This window comes from Camelina sativa, chromosome 16, assembly GCF_030686135.1.
Source record: "Camelina sativa cultivar CO46 ecotype springtype chromosome 16, ASM3068613v1".
NCBI classification, from domain to species: domain Eukaryota; kingdom Viridiplantae; phylum Streptophyta; class Magnoliopsida; order Brassicales; family Brassicaceae; genus Camelina; species Camelina sativa.
The window spans coordinates 29879133-29896193 of NC_141895.1; the positions used below are offsets into that span (position 1 = coordinate 29879133).

Consider the following 17061-nt stretch of genomic DNA (forward strand, 5'->3'; position numbering starts at 1 on the left):
AAGCTAACTTATCGCCCAAACCCTGAGCAATTATATCATTCATATTGATCTCTAAATTTTGAATTTTTTATTTATTTATGGCCTTCCAGATTGCCCATATAACTCATGGTAATTGAATAAGTCGATCAGGATCACCCTCTTGAGAGACATCCCTCCAGAAAACAAAATCCAAACTTGAGTACACCGACACATATGGAAAACTCTCTGATGACACTAGAGTCGGAGATAAATCCCAAACTTCACATGAGTGAGGGCATTCAGAAAAAATGTAATTAATAGTCTCAACTGCAGAATCACACATTTTACACCAAATATCACATTAAACACTTCGATGTATCTATTTGTTTTTATATATAGTTTTTACTTACTAAAAACATTTACTTTATATTCTTTTGTTAAATTTAATTTTATTTGAGACACTCTAAACCCGCACATTGGACGGATCTTCCGAATGGTAACCGCGGTTTTGGATGTGCGGGGAAAGCGGTATTATAGTGCGGTACGGTTCAACTGCGGTACGTGCGGAAGAAATATATTTGCGGGAGAAGTGCGGTTTGTACAAAATAAACGGTACAGAATAATGTTTGATTGGTGAAAACAAAATTGCGGTTTTAGAATAAGCGGTACAAAATAATAAATAATTAATATAATTATAAATTATTAATTGTTTTGTGTTAATGGAAAATTATTTCAAACCTTTAATACCAAAAATTATTCTAAACTATTATGCAGATATATTTTATGCAAAACTAAAAACATTATTTATAATTTATTAACATTTGTGTTATTTATAACATATGTGAATTTCTTAAAAAGACACTTCAAAAAAGTAATTTATTAATGAGAATCTAGAACAATTTAAATTAAATAATCCATTTAGCATAAAATCATTTGTTAATTACAAAAGAAAAATTTAAACATAAATCAGTATTATTTTGTATCTAGACATCTAGTGCGTTATTTATAATAACGCTAGATAATACCCAACTTACAAAACTAAGTGCAGTCTGCTGAACTTTGTTCAATTTAAAAAAACGAATAAAGTAGTTTATCTTTTCTCCTAAAATACCGCAAATGTGTTAAAGTTGTGTGATTGGTAACATTGACCCACTAGTACATTTGGATTTAAGAATGTGAAAGACCTAAAAAACTAAATTGCACAAAATAATTTACCTTGGAAGACAACTTTAATATAAAGTTCAATGTTTCATTTCAATATCTGTCCGTGCAATTGTCTTCAAGGCTCATAAACCCTAGTTTTTTTCCCACACCGCCAAATTTTTGATTTTTGTGAATTTGGGGTTTCGAACTCGAACACTCATCGATCTTTACCAGGACTCGCGCGTCTACTCTTTCGTCTTCTCCCTAAGTTTGGAGAAGCTTTGAGATTGCTTCAAACTGTGGCTTTTCTTACTTCTCTTCCACTCATTTACTTGGTTCGGTAATTAGCTTTGCCCTTGTTGTCATGTATTCTATGATTCTCCATGGAAGAAGATTGGTACAGTTGCAGAAATGGCCTAATTTTAGTGTTTCAGTTCAAAAGGCAACACCTTTCTCCAATTCCTTCTCTTCTTCTGCTACTGCTGCTGCTAATGTTGTGAGTCTTCAAGATGATCGAAAAGGTAAGAACTTTACAGTCTCTTACCTCGTTGGTTCATTGGGTTTAACTACAAAGCTCGCTGAATCAATCTCAAGCAAAGTCTGTTTCGAGGATAAGGTCAATCCTGATTCTGTGCTGAGTCTTTTGAGGAGTTATGGGTTCACTAAGTCTCAGATCTCAAACATCATTACGGTTTACCCACGATTGCTTATATTAGATGCTGAGAAGTCCGTTGCTCCCAAGCTTCAGTCTTTGCAGTCTAGAGGAGCTTCAAGCTCTGAGCTCACTGAGATTGTTTCTAAAGTTCCTAAGATCTTAGGGAAGAGAGGGCACAAAGCTATAAGTGTGTACTATGATTTCGTGAAAGACGTCATTGAAGCTGATAAGAGTTCCAATTATGAAAAGTTATGTCATTCTTTTCCTCAGGGTAACAAGGAGAACAAGATTAGAAATATTTCGGTTTTGAGAGAATTGGGTGTGGCTCAGAGGTTTTTATTCCCATTGCTCATCTCTGATAGCCAACCTGTATGTGGTAAAGAAAGATTTGAAGAATCCCTCAAGAAGGTTATTGAGATGGGGTTTGATCCGGAGACATCAAAGTTTGTTGAAGCTCTGCGTGTTATTTACAGAATGAGCGATAAGACTATAGAGGAAAAAGTGAATGTTTACAAAAGGTTAGGCTTTGGTGTGGCTGATGTATGGACGATCTTCAAGAAGTGGCCTTCTTTTTTGTCATACTCAGAGAAGAAGATAACTCATACGTTTGAAACACTTAAGGGGTGTGGTCTTCTCAAACATGAGGTTCTGTCATTGTTGAAGAAGCATCCAAAATGCATTTGTTCTTCAGAGCAGAAGATTGTGAACTCCATTGAAACATTTTTAAGCCTAGGATTCACCAAAGACGAGTTTGTTATGATGGTCAAGCGATATCCTCAGTGCATTGACTATACTCCAGAGACGGTGAAGAAGAAAACTGAGTTTATTGTGAAGAAGATGAATTGGCCACTAGAGGCTTTGGTTATGATCCCTCAGGTTTATGGATACAGCCTGGAGAAGAGGACTGTCCCAAGGTGTAATGTTATCAAAACTCTCATGTCAAAAGGACTAATGAAATACGGAAGTGAAGCACCTCCAATGTCATCTGTTTTGACAAGTACCGATCAGGTGTTTATAAAGAGGTATGTGATGAAGCATGACAAGCTGGGGCCTGAGTTGATGGATATCTTCACTGGGGAAAATGGTAAAAAGTCAGAAGTCCTACGGCCAATCCTACAATGAGCAGTAATAAGGTCTGTTTTTGTGTTAGTTTTAGATTCGTCCATGAATCTTTATGAGGAAGTGAAATGAGGAGCTTTATTTATAGACTTCTGTAATCTCAATTGATGTGGATCTGACTCGTTTTAATATGCAATCCAACTTGGAAAATAACAAAAAGTAATATGCAATCTTTATTGAGTCCTTGAACTCTTTAAGCGGCTTACGAACTTGGAAATATGTGTTACTTTGCATTCATATTTTTATCTGAAATGCATAAGCAAAGCAACTTAGGTAGTCAGATAGCTTACGATCAATCCTATGAGCAAGTTTTCGAAGATATTGGTGATTTCAGATTTGATATCATAAATAACCTTGGTTAGTTATATCTTTCAGTTAAGGTTAGAGCCAAGGAGATGAAATTTTTTAGCTCCATCTTTACATGGTTGTTAAAGAATATGACCCTAGTCCCTCTACATGGTTGTTAGATGATTCTCAGTTACAGTTTCATTAGCATTGCATATTCTTAACACCTGACTTTATCCATGAGGATGAGGTCCCCTTGCAAGTGCAGGTACAGATTTGTTTATAGTTTGAGAGTTCCAGTGCAAAATGCTTTTTCTATTTCTTAATCTTCTGCTGCTAATAGAGATGGTCGAAAAGGGAAGATTTTTACAGTCCCTAACTTCGTTGATTCATTGGGTTTGATTACAGAACCGATCTCAAGAAAAGTTAGCTTCGAGGGCAAGGTCAATCCTGATTCCAATCTGAAGCTTTTTACAAGCCATGGGTTCACAGAATCTCAAATCTCCAACATCATTAGGGCTTACCCACGATTGCTTATACTAGATGCTGAGAAATCACTTGCTCCCTAGCTTAAGTTTTTGCAGTCCAGAGGAGCTTCGAGCTCTGAGCTCACTGAGGTTGTTTCGTCAGTTCCTGAAATCTTGGGAAAAAAAGCGGGTAAAAGTATAAGCAGATACTATGATTTCATCAAAGAGGTTCTTGAAGCTGATAAGAGTTCCAAGTTGTGTCATTCTTTGCCACAGGGTAGTAAGCAGGAATAAAATCAGAAATCTTTTGGTCTTTGAGAGACTTGGGTGTGCCTCAGAGGTTGTTATTCCCTTTGCTCATCTCTGATAGGCAACATGTATCTGGAAAAGAAAGATTTGAAGAATCTCTCAAGAAGGTCGTTGAAATAGGTTTTAATCCAACCACCTCAAAGTTTATTGATGCCCTCTGTGTTATTCAAGGATTATGCGACAAAACAATAGTAGAAAAGGTCAATGTGTATAAAAGGTTAGGCTTTTCTGTGGGAGATATATGGGCAATGTTCAAGAAGTTACAATGTTTCTAGGAGTTTCGGAGAAGAAAATATTGAACTGCGTAGAAACATTTCTAGGTCTAGGATTCAGCCGAGATGAGTTCAGGACAATGGTCAAATGCCATCCTGCATGCTTTGGATATTCTGCAGAGTTGGTGAAGAAGAAAACTGAGTTTGTGGTTAAGAAGATGAATTGGCCGCTCTGTGCCTTTTGTTCCCACAGGTATTTTCATACAGCATGGAGAAGAGGATTGTACGTGTAAAGTAATCAAAACTCTCATTTCCAAAGGATTGCTTGGAGGAGACAAAGGAAGTGAACTCCCCTTCAAAGCAGTCTGTTTTGGTATGCAACGATCAGAATTTTTTTAAAAAGGTATGTGAGGAAGCTCGGTGACAAGGAGCTTGTGGCTGAGTTGATGGCTATCTTTGCTGAAAGCACACACCACTCATGATAACGTTAAGGAGTGTAGTTTGGATAATCACTTCTGATATCAGTTTATGCTTACATTGTCATTCAAATTCTTCCTTTTTTTTTTTGTTTCTTTGAGGGGAGAGTTTATTTGCTGCAGATATTGGTTGGAATAATTGCAATGCAGCTCCCTGTATTCTTGGGTTGGTCATAAAAAGGCATTTTTTTGTTCCTGAATTAGTGTTTAATATTGCTGAGAGGCTAGTAATTCACTAAATTCTTGGAATTTTTGGGATTCGAGTAGTTTAATCACAGCTGGTGATACCAAACTCATCTTATGATACTTCGAAAATATTTCTACATATAAAGGATTGCTTTTGGATCATATAACTTTGATTTGTCCTTTGAAAAGCTCTCATATCATTAGAACTCATAAATCATTGTCATCCAATTGGTGTTCCTAGGTTGTTGAGCTTTTGCGACTGGTAACATAAAAGTTCACTAATGTTAGAAACCCGGGTTCGAACCCCAGCAGCCACACAGACTGAGACTTTTTGTATTTTACTTTTTTTTGTCAGAAACGAGAAATCCTGATTTATGAAATTAGGGTTTAAGGGGGTTAGCAATTAGCATCACATTTCTTCTTCACCAAAGTTTTGATTTTTCTGCGATTTTAGGGTCTGACGAGACGGCCGAAGAAAATGTAGAGTTCTCCTTCTCTGTTTCGTTTTTTTTGTTGTACGATTCAGATTCTAATTGTGAGAGTGGTTGAGACATCGAGAGCGTGCTCCGTATTCGAATTTCGTAGTGGTTAATCTCATCATCATGTATTCTCTGATACTCCATGGAAGACGCTCCATTGAGTTACAAAAATGGCGTAAGTTGGCAGATTCAGCGAACCTTTTGCAAAATGCGTTTGCTTTTTCCTCTGCTCGTGCCGTTGCTGATGTGAGCCTTAGAGATGGTCGAAAAGGTAAGAACTTTACAGTCTCTTACCTCGTTGGTTCATTGGGTTTCACTACAAAGCTCGCTGAATCAATTTCGAGGAGAGTAAGCTTCGAGGTTAATGGAAATGCTGATTCTGTTCTGAGTCTTTTTAGAAGTCATGGGTTCACAGATCCTCAGATCTCTAGCATCATTATGAATTATCCAAGATTGCTTATGGTAGATGCTGAGAAATCACTAGGTCCAAAGCTTAATTTTTTGCTGTCCAGAGGAGCTTCAAGCTCTGAGCTCACTGAGATCGTTTCTGAAGTTCCTAAGATATTGGGAAAGAAAGGGGAGAAAACTCTAGGCAGATACTATGATTTCGTCAAAGTCGTTATAGAAGCAGATAAGAGTTCCAATTTGAAAAAGATATGTCATTCTTTGCCACAGGGTAGTAAGCAGGAGAACAAAATCAGAAACGTTTTGCTTTTGAGAGATTTAGGTGTGCCTAAGAGGTTGATATTCCCATTGCTCATCTCTGATGCTCAAGCTGTTTGTGGGAAAGAAAAGTTTGAAGAATCACTCAAGAAGGTTGTTGTGATGGGTTTTGATCCCACCACTGCAAAGTTTGTCCAAGCTCTGCGCATTGTTCAGGGATTGAGCGACAAAACAATGCTAGAAAAAGTCAATGTTTATACAAGGTTAGGCTTTGATGGATGGGAGATGTTCAACAGGTATCCGATCTTTCTTGCACTCTCTGAGAAGAACATATTGAACTCCGTTGAAACGTTTCTAAGTCTAGGGTTCAGCAGAGATGAGTTTGCCAAGATGGTCAAGCACTTTCCTCCGTGCATTGGATTATCCGCGGAGTTGGTTAAGAAGAAGGCTGGATTTCTGGTAAAGAAGATGAACTGGCCACGTACGACTCTGGTTTCACACCCTGCAGTACTTGGATATGATATGGAGAAGAGGATTGTACCAAGGTGTAACGTGATCAAAACTCTCATGTCCAAAGGACTGCTTGGAGAAACAGGAAATGAACTCCCTCCAATTGGGTGTGTTTTAAAGAATACTGATAAGGAGTTCTTAAATAGGTTTGTGAGGAAGTTTGATGACCAAGAGCTTGTGGCTGAGTTGATGACTATATTCACTGGAGATTGTGCTTCATAGATCAGAAAGGCTAGCTAGTCATAGGATCTAAATGTTAATTTATGGTTTCTTGGTGAATCGTTTGTTGTTGAAGAAGTTTTGAATCTATGTGTTATGTGAAACACACAAATTTTGTGCTAAACGTTTTAGAATTAAAAGGCTTCAAGAATTAGAGAGATAACAACACTGGCAATTATGGCCTTTGTAAACACAATTTACTTCGCTTTGTTCATTATGATAAGGTACAGAACATTGGGTATCATTGGTTATTAACCAAATTATGTTCACAGCTTAAACAAATTGTCAAACATAAAGAGAGCCATAAAAGCAATTGGAACCGTTAGATTGATATGTTTTAAACAACTGGCAACCGTTGGATTCGATGTTTTTAACAAATGATGACATCAGCAGACCCTAGTAAAAACTAAAATCAATTTGATATCATAAACCCTAAAAAAAAAAAATCGTTTCTTTTTTCTGTTCTTCCCCCTAACCTAAACTTGAATCCTTGAAAGATGAATGAGTCTTTTGTTCTTCTTCCCCTCTCATCAGTAAGTTTGAATTTTTTTTTGGGATTAGTCGAATTGCTTCAAAGATTGTGGCTTTAGTTTGTTGGTTTTGTAATTGCCTTCTCTTTTGTTCGTTTTCGGATTCGGTAATTGCATTGAATTGTCATGTATTCTCTGATACTCCATGGAAGAAGGTCAGTGGAGTTGCATAAATGGCGTAACTTGAGTGTTTCATTGCAAAATGCATCTTCTTTTTTCAATTCCTTCTCCTCTGTTGCTACTGTGAGTCCTAGAGTTGTTGGGAAAGGAAAGAACTTTACAGTCTCTTACCTCGTTGAGTCATTGGGTTTCACTACAAAACTTGCTGAATCGATTTCAAAGAGAGTCAGCTTCGAGGACAAGTCAAATCCTGATTCTGTTCTGAATCTTTTGAGAAGGCATGGGTTCACAGATTCTCAGATCTCCAGCATCATTACTGATTATCCAAAACTGCTTATAGCTGATGCTGAGAGATCACTTGGTCCCAAGCTTCATTTTCTTCATTCCAAAGGAGCTTCAAGCTCTGAGCTCACTCAGATTGTTTCCACAGTTCCGAAACTCTTGGGAAAGAAAGGGCACAAAACCATTAGCGTGTACTATGATTTCGTCAAGGAAACTTTACTTGATAAGAGTTGTTCTTCCAGTTATAAAAAGGTATGTCATTCATTTCCACAGGGTAATCTAGAGAACAAGATCAGAAACGTTTCGGTTCTGAGAGAGTTAGGTATGCCTAAGAGGTTTTTATTCTCCTTGCTCATCTCTGATCGTCAACCTGTATGTGGAAAAGAAAAATTTGAAGAAACACTCAAGAAGGTTGTTGAGATGGGTTTTGATCCAACCACTGGAAAGTTTGTTGAAGCTCTTAACGTTATTTATGGATTGAGTGAGAAATCAATCGAAGCAAAAGTCAATCTCTATAAAAGGTTAGGTTTTGATGTGGGAGATGTATGGAAAAGTTTCAAGAAGTGTCCTGTCTCTCTTAGAGTAACGGAGAAGAAGATGTTGGACTCCATTGAAACATTTCTTGGCTTAGGTTTCAGTAAAGATGAGTTTGCGATGATGGTCAAGCAATTTCCTCCGTGCATTGGGTTATCTGCAGAGATGGTGAAGAAGAAGGCTGACTTTTTGATGATGAAGATGAATTGGCCAATACAGGTTGTGGTCTCAAACCCTACGGTGCTTGGATATAGCCTGGAGAAGAGGACTGTTCCAAGGTGTAACGTAATCAAAGTTCTCATGTCTAGAGGACTTATTGGAAGTAAACTACCTCCAATGTCGTCTGTCTTGGCGTATACCAATCAGGAATTCTTAAGAAGGTATGTGAAGAAGCACGAGGACAAGCAGCTGGTGGCTCAGTTGATGGCTATCTATCTTGCTTCATAGATCATAAGGCTTGTCAAAGGATATTGGATTTATCTGAAAGACCTCCACTGAATCCTTTCCCTCTATATGCTTACAATTGTCATTTTGAATCTCTTTAGGTTTGTAGCTTAGAAACAGAAACTCAGCCAAATAGCTGAAGGGGACATATGAATCCAAATTACAAATTTGTTGATCCCATTTTATTTTTCTTGTGCCCGTTTTAGTCTGGACCATTGAAAGTTGAAACCATTAGCAGTGTAGAGTCAATTTCCAAGTAGAGTGTTCTTTATTTATATGTTAAGGACAGATAAGAAGATTCTTGTAAGTTGAAGTTTGATTGGTAACTTAAAAAGCCAAAAATAGTTCCTTTTACCAATTCTGTTGTCTCACTGTGATCTCTTCCATCATAACCCTGCTTCTCCATTTGATCACTGTGATTTGGATCATCAAGTGGTTTATTCAGTACATGCTTACCATGATTTAAAATTCAGATATGGATTGGAATGATGCAATGCAGGTCCTGAGTTCTTGGATTGGTCATGTAAAGCCTTTTTGGCTCCTTAATTAGTGTTTGTTCTTTAGTTTCACTAAATTCTTTAATGTTTTAGGATTGGAGGTACTTAAATCACAGCTAGTCATGTAAGCCTTTCAATATCTTGCTCTGTGGTTACTTTATATATATATATATATATATTCTTCCATCATATATGAAGAGATGCCAAATTCAACTCTATTTGATCGTTCTTGATAGAAACTTGAGACCTGTCAGTTTGCTTCTTATAAGCTAGAAAAATGGGTAAGTTTTGAGTTTCTTGAAATGTTTTTATTTGGAGAAGAATGATGATCCACACTCCTGTTTAGTTTATCATAATGATTGATTGATGCAGCTCTTAAAACCCCTTAGCCGAACTAACCAAATTTATCCAATTTAACCCATGGTATCCGAGTTTCTAGAGAATTTCTAAAGAATTTTGGTTCAACTTAGGCAACAAAATTCAAAATACTCGAATTTGTCTATAACCGAACCGAACCGTATTATGTTTCGGGTTGTATTAGACAACAATTTCAAAATCAAAAATAAATTAAAAGAGGGGTTTTGCCTAAACCCTAAAGATCTCTGCTTGTTCTTTTCTTATCTGCAACTGCAACTGATCGATGATGACTGATGAGTGAATCGTTCTTCCTTCACTTCACCATCCGCGTTGGGTAGCGATCGCTTCTAAACTATTGGGGATTTGCTGGGTTCTGTCCTTCCTGCTCTTCTGCGTCTTTAGGTAATCTTTGAATTCGTCTTTGGTCATGTATTCTCTGATTCTCCATGGCAAAAAGTTGCAGAAATGGCGTCATTTGAGTTTTGCAGTGCAAAATGCATCTTATTTTTCCAATTCCTTCTCCTCTGTCGCTACTGCTGCTTATAGAGATGGTCGTAAAGGTAGGAACTTTACAGTCTCTTACCTCGTTGATTCATTGGGTTTGACTAGAAAAGTAGCTGAATCGATCTCAATGAGAGTCAGTTTCGAGGACAAGAGCAATGCTGATTCAGTTCTGAGTCTTTTTAGAGGTCATGGGTTCACTGATTCTCAGATCTCAAGCATCGTTACGGACTATCCAACATTGCTTGTATTAGATGCTGAGAAAAAACTTGCTCCCAAGCTTCAGTTTTTGCAGTCAAGAGGAGCTTCAAGCTCTGAGTTCACTCAGATTGTTTCTACAGTTCCTGAAATCTTGGGAAAGAAAGCTGCCAAAACTATAAGCAGATACTATGGTTTCATCAAAGAGATTATAGAGGCAGATAAGAGTTCCAATTATGAAAAGTTATGTCAATCTTCGCCAGAGGGTAGTAGACAGTGGAATAAAATCAGGAATGTTTTGGTTCTGAGAGAGTTGGGTGTGCCTCAGAGGATTTTATTCTCCTTGCTCATCTCTGATGCCCAACCTGTTTGTGGAAAAATAAATTTTGAAGAATCACTCAAGAAAGTTGTTGAGATGGGTTTTGTTCCAACCTCCTCAAAGTTTGTCCAAGCTCTTAAGGTTGTTTACAGATACAGCGACAAAAGAATAGAAGAAAAAGTCAACGTCTGTAAAGGGTTAGGCTTTTCTGAGGGAGATGTATGGGAAATGTTCAAGAAGTGTCCTAGCTTTCTGAATCACTCGGAGAAGAAGATAGTTCGGAGCATTGAGACCCTGAAGAAGTGTGGACTAGTCGAAGACGAGGTCCTTTCACTGATGAAGAAGTTTCCGCAATGCGTTGGTGCTTCAGAGAAGAAGATATTGAACTCCATTGAAACATTTCTTTGCCTCGGATTCAGCAGAGATGAGTTTGTTATACTAGCCAAGCGCTTTCCCCAGTGTCTTATTTTATCTGCAGAGACTGTGACAAAGAAGACTGAGTTTGTGGTGAAGAAGATGAATTGGCCTCTAAGGTCTGTGATTACAACCCCTGCGATGCTTGGATACAGCATGCAGAAGAGGACTGTCCCAAGGTGTAATGTAATTAAAGCTCTCATGTCAAAAGGTTTGCTCGAAAGTGAACTCCCTCCAATGTCGTCTGTTTTGGTATGTACCAATGAAGAGTTCTTTAACAAGTACGTGAGGAACCATGATGATAAGGAGCTTGTGCTTGAGTTGATGGCTATTTTCACCGGAGACCGTGTTTCATAGATAAGAAGGCTTGTCAAGGATTTTGCTTTTATTATTTTGAAACCTTGATCTTTGACTTCAAAAGCAATCTGATTTGGAAAAATTAACTTAAAATGTAATTGTGAGTCTCTTTTCTGATAAATCACACTGAGGTTGGTAGCCTAGAAACAGCAATGCAGCCAAGCAGCAGACGTCTGATATATTTGTTGATTTTATTTTTCTCTTCCCTTCACTTTGCTTTGCATCATTGAGCTCCTCCCCATCAAAAGCCATTTCTCATTTAAAAACAAAGAACACACATATTTACTATTCTAGCTTCAGAGTCAAGCCAATATAATATTATACAAGTCTATGAAAACTACTAATATTAATATTTCATTTATTAGCTATATGAATGAATATCTTAAGACATTTTTGCTCTACTCACAATAAACAAGACCACAAAACTTAGCTTTCGACTGTGATTAAGTAACCAAAAAGAAAGTGAACAAATTAGACGATGATGAGGACGTTAACAACAACAACAACAAAAAAAAACAATGAGGAATGGAACAAAAATATTTGAAATGAAATGGAAAAAGTTTAGGGTAAGAATAAGATACGATGAATGTTAACTAAATAATATCAATATCTTAACAAATGTATTAAATAGATAGTAAATAAAATTTACTAAAATTAATTAATTTGACATTTGATTCTAAACTATAAAATTTGAACTAAATATCTATATTTCATATGTAAATATTTAAATATTAATATTAATTAATAATATTATTTATAGCAGTAAATAAAAATATATTCTTTTATTTTTAATATAGACATAAATTAAATTTATTTCACCATCAATATAATTCTCAAATAAAATTTAAAGATTAATATAACAGAAAATGTTTATATAAATATTTGAATATTATTAGATACCAACATACATATATTATTAAGAGATATTTTAATATCTGTTCACTTTTTGTTCCCTTTTATTCATCATCAATTGTTGTAGAGGAACAAACATATTTCATTGTTCCCCATTTGATGAGGAATGTAAAAGAATGGTGTGGACAAATCACAAGATACTGAATTGTTGGAGAAGATCAAGCAAGCTGACCTTGAAAAACAAAAGAGACTGACAGCTATGAAAAGTGATCAAGGTGTCTAGGAAGTAGAAGCTCCTAACATCAAAGCTAGAGGTGGTAAAAAGTCGTCAATCATCCCAGTGAAGAAGGAGAAGGAGAAGACTCTGAAAGAGCCTGAATTGGACTGGTCAGCCCTTACTCTATCCCCTGAAGCTCGTCCAACCTTATTCAGTGCATGCCAAAAGAAAGGGAATCAGAAACCGTCTGCATCAAAAGTATCTCAGGCATCAAAAGGATCTCAGACGGCGACTATTGAAAGTCAGCAAAGGGAAGTTTCAAAGGTGGTCAGCATAAGGGAAGATTTGGACACATTTATGCAGCTGAATTGTGAGTTTTTAGGACTCCATTCTAGAAGAATGGAGGCCGCTCAGGGTGAAGCAAAAGTTTCACTCCAGAACGGCTTGCAACGCATGAGAGAGACTGCCAATGCTATCGTAAAGAAGGCTAGAAAAGATTTTGAAGAAGATTAATAATTTGAAAAATAAAGATTAATAGCATATTTATCCTACAACGGTTCAGGTGGTTCATCCTCTGGATAAACAGTCCAAAAGGCTGCAATGAAGGCTCCAGAAAAGACCATCACTATAAGCCAAATAAAGCCCAACCTACCATGATCTTCATCTTCAATGTCTTGGCCTTGTCTTCTTGCTCCTCCAACGGTTTGTGAATTTGTGCCCAATTAGCATATAAAAGCACAAATGCAAGATTGCTGAAGATGACATACCACCTATAGCAATGCGTATCTCTAAACCTCACACAAATCCTTTAGCATCGAGTCCTCCAAGTGGGTTGGTAAGGGATGACATTGTAGTAAACGCTCCAATTGCCAGGACAGCTTCGACCAATTCTGCTCGAACCTTTTTAAGATATTCCAGTGGATCTAATAAAAAGATAGGTTCAGAACAAATAATATATGCAGTTTTAAAAAGATAAAATAAGAATAGAGAAAAAAAAACTTACCTTTGCAAAGCTGTTAGCGATAAGCCGATAACTTTGGTTAAATTGTCAATTTACGCGCCGAGCTCAGCAATGGTTGCCACAGTCCATGATGTCTCTACGTTTGGAGCCACAATCTCATTCTTTGTGTCTGTGTTGTCTTCCTTTTCCTCCATAATCTACTAATCTTCCATATTCTCAGTTTGTTGTGGCGCCACAATCTAATTATGTGTGTTGTGAAGAAATCCAAGGATATATATGATTTAATGAAGACATCCAAGAATATATATGATTTTAAACTATTTCATGTTCAACTTTATCAGAGATACACTGAGATCGTGTAATGCTTTGGATGTGGATTATGCCCTCCCTCACACTCAGCACATTTTCCCTATATTTTCTAGAGTTAAATTTAAAAGAAGTAACACACCATATAAAAAATTAATTAACCGAATGAACATTATTTTGATGGATGGCTTAGACATTACAACTTATCACAAAATCATCACTTATGCTTCTGATTTATCATAATATGTATTAAAAACCAATTTAGATTGCAAAACAGAACTAACAAAATCTATGCAAATTAACCTAGTCTAAAAAATATTGTACGAGATTCTAAAAAAATTTGGTTCAACTTTGGCAAAACAAAACTCAAAATAACTGAAATACACATGTATATTACTGAACCGAACTGTTTTATGTTTCGGTTATTTTCGGTAATATTTTCAAAATTGAAATTAACTAAACCGAACAAAAAAATCGAGACTTTGAAACATGTGAATTAAGGGGGGTATTCAAACCATGATTTTGGAGAATTTGGGATTTAGGAAATTTAGAATTTTGATTGATTTTAGAGAAGTTGATATGATTTTTTGTAAACTTCTTTCAAATGCCACCTAAAAACATGAAATTTGAATTTCTGTATTTTTAAATAAGCAAATCCTCTCAAATCCTCTAGAATCCACAAAACTGTTTTGAATAACTGAGGATTTAAAAATAGATTTTTAAATCATCTGTTCAATAACCATGGATTTTAATAGACTTTTTAAAATCCATGATTAAATAACATATAATTTGTAAATTTCACACAAATAACTTAAAATGTCAAGTTGAATACACCCTCCCTAAATCTCATAAACATTTCTCGTTGTAGATACATACGTTACTCATTTCAGAAAATGGCAAATGTGACTTAAAATTCATAAATGCTTCTCTTGTCAGAAACGTTACTCATTTAAAAAATGAAAAATTGAATTGAATTTTATAAAGGAGAATTTATTCTCTTTTACCTTTGATTCTGCTTATTATTAGTGTAATAAGAATTTCTACTTCGGAAATCTCTATATAAATGCTCTTAAGACAATAGAGTAGTAGAACAAAGTGTAATTCTCTATCAATACAGAGTAGTATACCACCATTGTTGTTTGCATATGTATACTTTAATTACGTACGATCACTTTTTGTTTTGACAGTAACGAGATTACAAATATACTCTGATATGCATCCATTTGGTGTGATGCCAGAATGTGAGATCCTTGTGAACCATACTGGAAGATATGTTATCTGAAGATGACTTGATTCGCAATGGAAGCTGTATATGCAAATCCGGGTTTAATTCTGTTCTTCAGTGAGCTAAGTGCATGTGCATATATGATGACAATAATGAAATTTCAAAAGATGTCTGCAGAGCCTCAAAAAAATAAAATTAAAAAAAAGAAGCTGTAACTTAGTGGTAAGACCCAGGTTCGAATCCAAGTAGCTACATTGACCTTTTAAAAATTAAAAACTAAACCAGTAATTCAGCCCCACGCAGGGTTTATTATAAAATCCCCCAAATTTTTATTCTTTCGTTTTCTTGTTCGTAATTTCGGAGAAAGTTTTCGACTTTATGCTGTTAGGATTGAAACAGAGAGAGTTGTTGGCCTTTGTTTTGTTATGTGTTCTCTGATACTCCATGGAAAAAGGTTTGGTGAGTTGCAGAAATGGCGTAATCTTAGATTTGTTATGCAAAGTAATGCATTTGCTTTTTCTAATTCGTTCTCCTCTGCTACTGCTACTGCTAGTGTTGCTGATGCTGATGATGTGAGCCTTGTTAGTGTTGGTCTAAAAGGTAAGAACTTTACAGTCTCTTACCTCGTTGGTTCATTGGGTTTACCTAAAAACCACGCAGAATCGATTTCGAAGAAGGTCAGGTTCGAGGACAAGTCAAATCCTGATTCTGTTCTGAAACTTTTGAGAAAGCATGGGTTTACAGATACTCAGATCTCCAGCATCGTTACGAGTTATCCACGATTGCTTTTAGCTGATGTTAAGAAATCACTTGGTCCAAAGCTTCAGTTTTTGCTGTCTAGAGGAGGTTCAAGCTCTGAGCTCACTGAGATTGTTTCTTCAGTTCCGAGAATCTTGGGAAAGAGAGGGCAAAAAACCATCAGTGTGTACTATGATTTCATCAAAGACACTTTACATGATACGACTTGTTCCAAGTACGAGACTTCATGTCAATCTTTTCCACAGGGTAATCTTGAGAACAAGATCAGAAACGTATCGGTTTTGAGAGAGTTGGGAATGCCTAGGAAGTTGTTATTCCGCTTGCTCATCTCTGGTGATGGACCTGTCTTCGGTAAAGAAAAGTTTGAAGAATCCCTCAAGAAAGTTGTTGAGATGGGTTTTAATCCAACCTCTGCAAAGTTTCTTGAAGCGCTAACCATTGTTCAAGGGTTGAGCGACAAGACAATAGAAGAAAAGGTCAATGCGTATAAAAGGTTAGGCTTTGATGTGGGAGATGTATGGACAGTGTTCAAGAGGTGGCCAAACTTTTTGACACCCTCTGAGAAGAAGATCTTGAACACTGTTGAAACATATCTTGGCCTAGGATTCAGTAGAGATGAGTTTGCGATGGTTGTTAGGCGCTTTCCTCAGGGCATTGGTTTGTCTGCTGAGACGATTAAAAAGAAGACTGAGTTACTGGTTAAGAAGATGAATTGGCCTCTAAAGGCTCTGGTTTCAAACCCTGCGGTACTTGGATACAGCATGGAGAAGAGGATTGTACCAAGGTGTAACGTAATCAACGCTCTCATACCCAAAGGATTGCTAGGAAGTGAACTCCCTTCGATATCATATGTCTTCATATGTAGCAATGAGGTGTTCTTAGACAGGTATGTTAAGAAGCACGAGGACAAGAAGCTGGTGACTGAGTTGATGACTATCTATAGTGCTTCATAGATCACAAGGCATGTCAAGGATTCTGGTTCTATTTTTTTGAATATCGTAAAACCTCAATTTCAGACTTTTTAAATATCAATTTGATCCGGATTCAACTGTTTCTCTTAAAATGCCTAAATTTGTAACTCGGAATCTATCTTCTGATATATTACTGCAGCAGTTAGTTTTCAAATTTTTCTTTAGTTTTTGGTTTCCTGATAAGCTTAATTTCACTTTATTTGTAGAGTTTTGGGATTGGAGTCTAAAAATCATAGCTAGTACTTTAAAGTCTTAGTTGTATATATTACTGACTCGTGGACTGGTCATATATGCTCTGCCGTTGCTTTATATATTCTTTGATCATATGATTCATCTGATTAGTGGAATGTTTTTATTATCAGATTGGTGATCTTGGTCTTTAGTTGCTATGTCGTTTCTTACATGTTTTCTGTGAGCTTTATGGTACATTGTCTTGAATATCGTCAGGGGCAGTAGAAAGCTATCTTATATTAGGATTCATAAATCAGATTATCATCCAGTCCAAGTTGGTAAAATCTAATATCTGGTTTTTACAC

The 17061-nt window shown here is 36.4% G+C and overlaps 5 protein-coding genes and 1 pseudogene across 5 annotated transcripts; all 6 read left to right on the forward strand.

Moving 5' to 3' along the window:
• The first annotated feature begins 1189 nt into the window (after positions 1-1189).
• On the forward strand, positions 1190-4824 carry LOC104752852 (uncharacterized). Its single transcript, XM_010475111.3, has 2 exons — positions 1190-2889; positions 3569-4824. The coding sequence occupies exon 1, from the start codon at positions 1466-1468 to the stop codon at positions 2876-2878; it is 1413 nt and encodes a 470-aa protein (XP_010473413.1). The 5' UTR covers positions 1190-1465; the 3' UTR covers positions 2879-2889; positions 3569-4824.
• Positions 3400-4824, forward strand: LOC147926103 (uncharacterized; annotated as a pseudogene).
• Positions 4825-4992: 168 nt separating this feature from the next.
• LOC104752853 (uncharacterized) lies at positions 4993-6805 on the forward strand. The gene has a single exon (XM_010475112.3). The coding sequence runs from the start codon at positions 5413-5415 to the stop codon at positions 6682-6684; it is 1272 nt and encodes a 423-aa protein (XP_010473414.2). The 5' UTR covers positions 4993-5412; the 3' UTR covers positions 6685-6805.
• Positions 6806-7095: 290 nt separating this feature from the next.
• Positions 7096-8949, forward strand: LOC104752854 (transcription termination factor MTERF15, mitochondrial-like). Its single transcript, XM_010475113.3, has one exon. The coding sequence runs from the start codon at positions 7338-7340 to the stop codon at positions 8592-8594; it is 1257 nt and encodes a 418-aa protein (XP_010473415.1). The 5' UTR covers positions 7096-7337; the 3' UTR covers positions 8595-8949.
• Positions 8950-9645: 696 nt separating this feature from the next.
• On the forward strand, positions 9646-11445 carry LOC104752855 (uncharacterized). Its single transcript, XM_087492465.1, has one exon. It carries the CDS (start codon positions 9873-9875, stop codon positions 11232-11234), a length of 1362 nt encoding a protein of 453 aa, XP_087348591.1. The 5' UTR covers positions 9646-9872; the 3' UTR covers positions 11235-11445.
• Positions 11446-15140: 3695 nt separating this feature from the next.
• LOC104752856 (uncharacterized) lies at positions 15141-16679 on the forward strand. Its single transcript, XM_010475114.3, has one exon. It carries the CDS (start codon positions 15221-15223, stop codon positions 16505-16507), a length of 1287 nt encoding a protein of 428 aa, XP_010473416.1. The 5' UTR covers positions 15141-15220; the 3' UTR covers positions 16508-16679.
• The last annotated feature ends 382 nt before the right edge of the window (positions 16680-17061 follow it).